General features: G+C 40.2%; 1 protein-coding gene across 7 annotated transcripts in view; it reads left to right on the forward strand.

Moving 5' to 3' along the window:
- EBF3 (EBF transcription factor 3) overlaps positions 1-7,500 on the forward strand; it is a 130,955-nt gene that overhangs the window by 119,007 nt on the left and 4,448 nt on the right. For 3 of the 7 annotated variants that reach the window (XM_042790113.1, XM_042790153.1, XM_042790117.1), the window contains 4 exons: positions 159-224; positions 891-1,068; positions 2,289-2,477; positions 2,898-3,095. In XM_042790113.1, coding sequence (XP_042646047.1) covers positions 159-224; positions 891-1,068; positions 2,289-2,477; positions 2,898-3,095 — 631 coding nt within the window. The remainder of the gene's footprint in view (positions 1-158; positions 225-890; positions 1,069-2,288; positions 2,478-2,897; positions 3,096-7,500) is intronic. The other 4 variants (XM_042790127.1, XM_042790135.1, XM_042790142.1 and 1 more) reach the window with 2 other exon arrangements.

A 7,500-nucleotide genomic window follows, 5' to 3' on the forward strand; every position in this document is an offset into this window, starting at 1 on the left:
AGCACCAGGATAGCGTGTGATCTATTTTCCCCACTTTATCGGTTCCTCATAGCTATAGATGCCGCCGAGAACTGCCAACATCATTGCATTTCTCGTCTCTTCTTGGAACGGTGGCTGCATTTAGTGAAGCATAACGCGGGTTGTTTGTTTTTCTTTAGGAAGTATTACTTAAGAGAGCAGCAGACCTTGTTGAAGCCCTATACGGGATGCCCCATAACAACCAGGTGGGTCACGAGCGCCGTCTTTGTCTACACGCCTACACGTGTAAATCAATACCTGCTATTTGCAAAGCTGGCAGAGCATCAGCACATGCTTTCTGTACACAGCCGGGCTTTGCCAGCCACCTTGAGGGCAGTCTGATGTGATGCAATGCTCTGAGGGAAATGCTTCATCCTCCCGTGCTCTTCCCACCGCTAGTTTGCCTATCAGAAATGACAATTAAGTGTAAGGTGCCAAACGCATAAGCAATCATTAAGGCAAGAGAATAACCTTGAACTTGGGCCAAAATATACGGTGACTAATGGGAAGTCCTAAAGAAATCTGCTAAACAGAGCGCATAAAGCACACTGTAGTTTGCAAATTGCTGAAAATACATCTACTGCCCTGGACAGATGAAGTGTATGTTGCGATTTTCACATGATTTACAGCACTAAACTGTGATTTTACGTTAATTTCTTTATTTCTTTGTGCTTACTGTCCTGACGTGAAATTGCATAGTGCTCCGGTAGGTAGGAAGGAAAGCAGGAGGTGCAGCCGAAACAAGCAGCAAAATCCCCACCCTTACCGTAATTCCACACGAATCCCTCCTGTAAATTCTCACGTTCCTGCAACTGGGGATATTTGCGCAAATCAGTTTCTTCGTTGTCAGTGCCTGGTTTATGTCTTCACAGGAAATAATCCTGAAGCGAGCAGCTGACATTGCTGAAGCGCTATACAGTGTGCCACGCAACCACAACCAGATCCCCACTCTAGCCAACACTCCTGCTCACACTGGCATGATGGGAGTGAACTCCTTCAGCAGCCAGCTCGCCGTCAATGTTTCCGAAACATCACAAGCGAACGACCAAGGTATGTGGGATTTCAAGAGTTAATCCTTTACGTTGTTGACTGCTTTCAGCCAGTGCCTATTAATACGAGCTGATGTCACCGCTGTGTTCTACCTCTTTCTCTTCCCCGCAGTCGTATGTCTGATCGTGTAATGAAATGCCGTCTTTAACTTTCTCGTAATATTTAATTCTTCCTGTTCTTTCGTTTACTGTTATCATAAAGTATCTCCAGTGGAAAAAAAAAAAAAAAAAACAAACAAATTAAATTGGCAAAGTGTAGAAAGCTCTTTATTATTCACAGTAAATATACAACGTGTATGTTTTCTATAAAGTAATTATGTCTAGGTATCTCCACCTGGTTTTAGAATATTTACACAGATAAATCTAATTTGATGTCTGTGATTTTAAAATACTTTGCTTATAGGCAAGTGTGACATATATGTTACTAATAAAAGTAATAGTTGATTTAATTTACCTGTTGTAATTGAAAATGCATGTAGCATATTGCATTTAAAATTAATTTTGATACTAATGAAAATAGGGAAACAGGATTATTAGATATGTTCAAACCCATATTTTTTGCTTGCAACATAATTATTAAATTGATTGCTCAGATAGGAACAAATTGTTGTTTAAAATCCTGAATCTACTATGTTTCCTCTTTTAAAAAGATTGTCTTTTAATGCATTTCCAAGCTAATAAGCCTTACAAAATTCTGTACTTGATCTTGAATTAGTTTTCACCGATGGCTACACCTTACAAAAGTACAAGCTTGTTGTTAGTGTAAAAATATCAGTCATAAAATGAAGACCCCAAAACAGCCTTTTAAAGTAAATCACTGCAACAAAAAAGTTTTTCTTGTCAGCTATGGCATTTGAAGGTCTGGAGAGGCTGAAAGTTCATTCAGTGTGTTGGTACAAAGCGGGACTCGAGCCTGTTGATAATTGCTCCTAAAGACAAACGTGAAGGCACCTGACACAGCTGGATCGAAGAGAGCTTTTGTTGGCTGTCTGTGCTAAGAGGAGAGACAACATAGAGTGCTCGCAGATGATTTAAGTAGGGTTGGCGTGATAAGGTTATCTCAAACTGCAAGAGTTGATAGGGCAGTAAGAGACAACTTAGAGGAAAGCTGTGCAATCAATTAAAACTGTGTAATATATGCTGCATGAGGAAACCCCCCAGCCCTAAGTCTATATTATAAAATAACATTATTTTTTTGGGGTGGGGGGGTTTCTAACACAGTAGGTTACAGTCGCAACACAAGCAGTGTTTCCCCGCGAGGATATGTTCCCAGCAGTACTCCTCAGCAGTCCAATTACAACACAGTCAGCAATAGCATGAATGGATATGGCAATGCCGGCATGCCCAATCTAGGTGTACCAGGTTCCCCTGGATTTCTTAATGGCTCCTCAGCTAACTCTCCTTATGGCAGTAAGTGTCTATTTTTGGTAACACATCATCATATAGATTCATATTTACTACAAAATCAAATACTTGCATTGTTTTGATTTCCTATATTGTGAGCTACTGGATAAAAGGAGGGGTGACTCTGGAGGCTGGACGTAAAAATGAATATAATAAATTGATCTGTTTGTGCCATAATACAATCTCAGATAGAAAAAAAAAAAAAAAAAAAAAAAATTGGACTGCGCAATTTGTAACAAAAGTCCAACACAAAAGAGTTTGCCTGTTATCCAGAGAGTGGCCAAGCCAAGGCATTTCATTTTTTTTTTTTATATATATTTTTTTATATATATATATATTTTAAGAGGCAAGGCCCTATCACTCTCTTTTTCCGTGTTTGCCGTGAAAACCTCAATCTGAGTCCTGATTATTTTTGCTTTATTGCAGTAGTGCCGTCAAGCCCTACCATGGCAGCCTCTTCGGTCACCCTCCCTTCAAACTGTAGCAGTACACACGGCATTTTCTCATTCTCACCTGCCAATGTCATCTCTGCAGTGAAACAAAAGAGCGCCTTTGCTCCTGTTGTCAGGCCCCAAGCCTCTCCTCCACCATCTTGCACCAGTGCAAATGGAAATGGACTTCAAGGTGAGCTGGATCTCTCTCAATTTTCTGTGTATTGCTTTTTTGGTGCATACACTCAAGCCCTGATGGTTTATTTTGGAGAAAGGTACTTCGCTATGTTTTTAGGTTCTGGGTGCTCTCATAGCGATGCAAAAGCAGAAGAAATAGGGTAGCACGAATGGTATGCTAAGATTTTAAGCAAATCTTAGTTCATTTTTAATACTTACATTAGAGAAAATTTGAGAGTTGTTTTCCTGGCATTTTCCCTTAGGAGTCTGTGCCTTAAATTTTAAAGTAAGACTGTATCCCTGAATGCTTCTTGGAGCTTTCATGTACTCCTTGCTGCATTTATACGTTTTTCTGAACGCATTTCTATGGATGTTTAAAACCAGCAGCTTTCCAGCATAACATGGTGCGATTTCCTCAGTTTACATAGGATGCAATAGTTATTTTAAAATATGTCAAACTAGTGTAAATCAGCTCTTACTCGGTGAACTAACCTTCCCCTGGACTAGTTAGCTGCTTGCGCAGTGAGTTTGCATGCTCTGTTGGTCCCAACTTGCTCCCTTACTGTGGTGTTAGAGTGGTTACTTCCCTAAATGAACAACTAAATATTTGAATTAAGGCAGGCAATTTTAAGCTTCTGCATTTTTTGAATCTGTATGACTTCGTGTGGGTAGTGTAATGAACAATTTATAAATAAGTTGCAGAATTTCCATGGTCACCTGCTGAGAGCGGGGCAGGAGGAATTATGATAGTATATGTTTGGTGGAAGAATAAAAATATGAACAAAGAAGTCTTCCTTTTTATGGCATATTTTAACATGTAGAAGATAATATCGTCAGGTGCATTAGAATCATTGAAAAGGCTTGTTTGCCTCTGTTTTACAAATCAGGAGCCTCGTGGCACAGTGTGGTAAATTGAAGCACTTCAAATCCCATGGAAACAGAAAGGGTTGCAGACACTCTTACCCTGGAGGTCGTCACTCCTCTTGACTTCCTTAGTTAAAATCTAGGTAGCGCAGTATTATTTATTCCTTGTATTGCCATGATATCCATAATGTGATGAGCACCCGCAGACAAACAGATGAAGACAGGTATTTTGATCTGCCAAACTAATTCTGGACACCTGCCCTTTGTGGTACCTGGTTTAAGGCACTTTGGAGAGACCTAATCCCACAGAACTGCCTGCTCACCAAAAATCCAGGCCATTCCAGACCAGGATCTCACATGGATGTCCCTGTAGCTTGTTATTAACATCTTGGCCCAAAGAAGCATCTGAGAGTTTATTATGCGCTCAGGTCAATGAAGGGCTGAGGATCCAGCTACACAAATCTTATTGTAGGATGGATGCTAAGGAAAAGGATAATTAGATTGACAATTTCTGTCATTGCATGTGTCTAGTGGAAGCTTTACTATGCTACTGTAAGTAGAAAACTATACCAGGTATAAGCAATATTCTTAGGAAAGATTATCCATTAATAAAAAAATCCAGTGTCCTACTTCCCTTTTTATAAAAAGACACTAGTATAAAAAGTCAACACTGGAACAAAACGAAATAAAAATAAAATAATAAAAAAAAAAAAAGAGAAAAATCATGTGGTAACACATGACTCAGATCTGAAGCAGCTATTCTGCAACGATTCTATAACAGGTATTTATATATATATATATCTATATTCTCATTAAATTGATATTGATTTACTCTGAAAAATAAAATTATTTAGAGATCTAAATTAAAATGGTCTAAATTTCTGTAATTTAAGTATGTAAATAAAGGACTTCCTATCAGATATTCAAGGTTTCAGGTGCTTAAAAGGTCTAGATTACTGCAAAGTTGGGTGCCAAGACCTTACCATGCTGGCTCTGCCCTACCAACCACTCACAACTTCCAAAACATGGAGGTACCCAGGTGTAAGAATGTGCAGAAACTTTGTGTTTTGGCTCAACAGCCAAACTGAAAATAAATAGAAATGTTGGGGAAAAAAAAAAGTATAAAATTGTCAGGTTTTCCTCACCCAGCTGAAGCAGCTAAACTGAATAGTCTTGCAGTGAGCAAAATGACCCAGAGAAATCGCAAGAACTTCTTTCTGACACACTGAGTTCCCAGGTTGTGACAAAAAGTTGAATTATTTATGCAAAGTAGCACAGCACCGCGATGTGATGCTCCGTATCATGAGAGTTAGGGTACTCTAGCAAGTGTATGTGCTAGAGTATGTGGGTTCAGGTCCCCTTGGGCTGAGGAGAAAATCAAATTGCATCTGACATCTCCTTGGTGAGTTTCTTTATCATCACAGCAGAGACGCCATGATTTTTTTTTTCCAACCAAAGCTATTGAGTTAATTCAGGCTGAACTCATGAAAAGCTTCGAGTTGACAACACTTCACCCAGCTGCCCTTACCCATCTCAACCAGTGCCTTGAGTGGAATTGCAGCCAGAACTGAGTGGCAAGACAGGGATGGATTTGTCATATGGTTCCTTCATGAGACATCATAAAGAAAAGCCAACAATGCAGGAGATACTTATTCACGCTGCATTTTACCTGTACAGTTATTTAGAGGGTTGCCACTTCCTTCTTCCTGTTTTCTTACTCATTTGTTGACATTGAGCCCTTTTTAATTAGTTGCTTTCTGAACACCGTACCAGCAGCGTGAGAGTTTTCTGTTCAGCGCATTTTCTGCGTTAAATTAAAATGCAGAATTCAAGAGCTGCAGTCCAATGCAGCAAAAGTTTTCAGTGATCTTCACGTATATTGGCATATGTTTAGTCAAGCCCAGATAGAAGTAAGAGCTCGTGGTCCCTATTGTTGTATCTAAGGCAAATCCTGCAGTTTATGAATCTGGATAAAAAGGGATGATGTGCCCTTTTAATCACGGGGTGGGATATGCTCTCTCTCGTTGCTTGTTATGTTACCTTTCCCCACATAAGCTCTGTTCTGAAATAAAAGCCAGCTGGACAGTTTTCAGGGAAGCTGGTTGACCCCGCTTCGGCAAGACATTGCTCACCTACACGATGGGGCCAGGCAGCCCAGTTTTTCCTCGGAGGGTTTGTTAGCACTGTGCAGAGGCAGAATCAGATGAAAGCCTGGCAAAACCAGACATGTAACAGCCCTGCAGACATGGTTAGTCCTTTTTACAGGGTTTTGGGGGTTAATTGCAGTGCTCTTTGCTGGGTAAACCACTGTAGGATTTGTCAGCGTGTGGAAAAAATGCTGTTCTTGGTACATCTAAGATGGTGAGAAAGCAGGAGCAGAACTATAAAGCCCTGCCTGGCTCTCAGATGGACTGTTTTGTCTCCTAACGTAGTATAAAGCAGAGGTAGAGCTGCTCTTAGTTCTGGCTTATGGTAACATCACCCTAAGCTTCAGGACCAGCTGAGCCCACCACACAAGAATCAAGATCTTGCTGCTAGTAAACATGCCCCCAAACATCCACGCTGCATTTTAGGACTTACTGCCCAAAAGTAGAAGGTGGAGAGGTCTATAGCCAACAAGGGGATTCACATTTTTTTTTTTTTTTTTTTTTTTTTTTTCCTAAAGAGAGCCAAGACAGAGGTTAAGACGACAAGGAAAAGAATAAAAAAGAATAAAAAAGAAGGCAATCTGGGGAAATCTCAGGAAGGGCAGAGTGCAGGCATTGCCATCCAGAACTAATGTGTAGTCTTCCTCCTTGCTGCACTTGTCTGCCACTCCCGTCAGCCGCGTGCCCGTCCTTGGCCAACCGATACCCTCCTTAGGGCCCAAACTCGGAAGCTGCAGCTCACAGAGGAGATACCCCTCTCTCTGTTGTCCTGTGGGTATGACTGACTCCTGTGAGTAAGTCAACAAAAAAGGGCCTTTGGGCCTTATCCAAAAAGCCACAATCTTGTTAACTCTCTCTGACTTCCATTGCATAGTTTATGATCAGACAGCTAAGTACTTAGACATTTTTTTTTTTAAGAGCAGGATGCTAGCGTTTGAGTTCCTTAGGGCAGAGCATTTTTTCCTGTTTAAAACAATGGACATTTAGGGTATAAACTAATTTTTTTAGTGAGAAAGTGCTGGCTCGCTGCAAGGTTGGAAGTACAATATATGCTCAAAATTTGGTTTTCAATTGTAATTTACTTTTTATAGATTGTGAAAGATATTGTGCTCTGGTTAAGCTTTATGACTGTAATGCAGAGCAAAAGGTTCTCTATATTCTTTTAAAATTGCACCCTGCTTAATTTTCTGGTCTTCCCCTGGATGAAACTATTAAAATTATTATTAAAAAACTCGCCAGCTCATTTTTCTTTAAGAATGCATTTGGTATCAATTTGCACAGCAGGAAACATAGTGCAGAGATTCACAATTGTCAAATGTTGCGACTAAAAGAAATAGTGAACTAAAAGTCTGGAGCACCAATTTTGCACCCTCCTCCCCTTGTGGCACAGATAGAATTCCAAAAAAAATG

This window comes from Tyto alba, unplaced genomic scaffold, assembly GCF_018691265.1.
Source record: "Tyto alba isolate M040663 unplaced genomic scaffold, T.alba_DEE_v4.0 Super-Scaffold_1, whole genome shotgun sequence".
In the NCBI taxonomy this organism is placed as follows: Eukaryota; Metazoa; Chordata; class Aves; order Strigiformes; family Tytonidae; genus Tyto; species Tyto alba.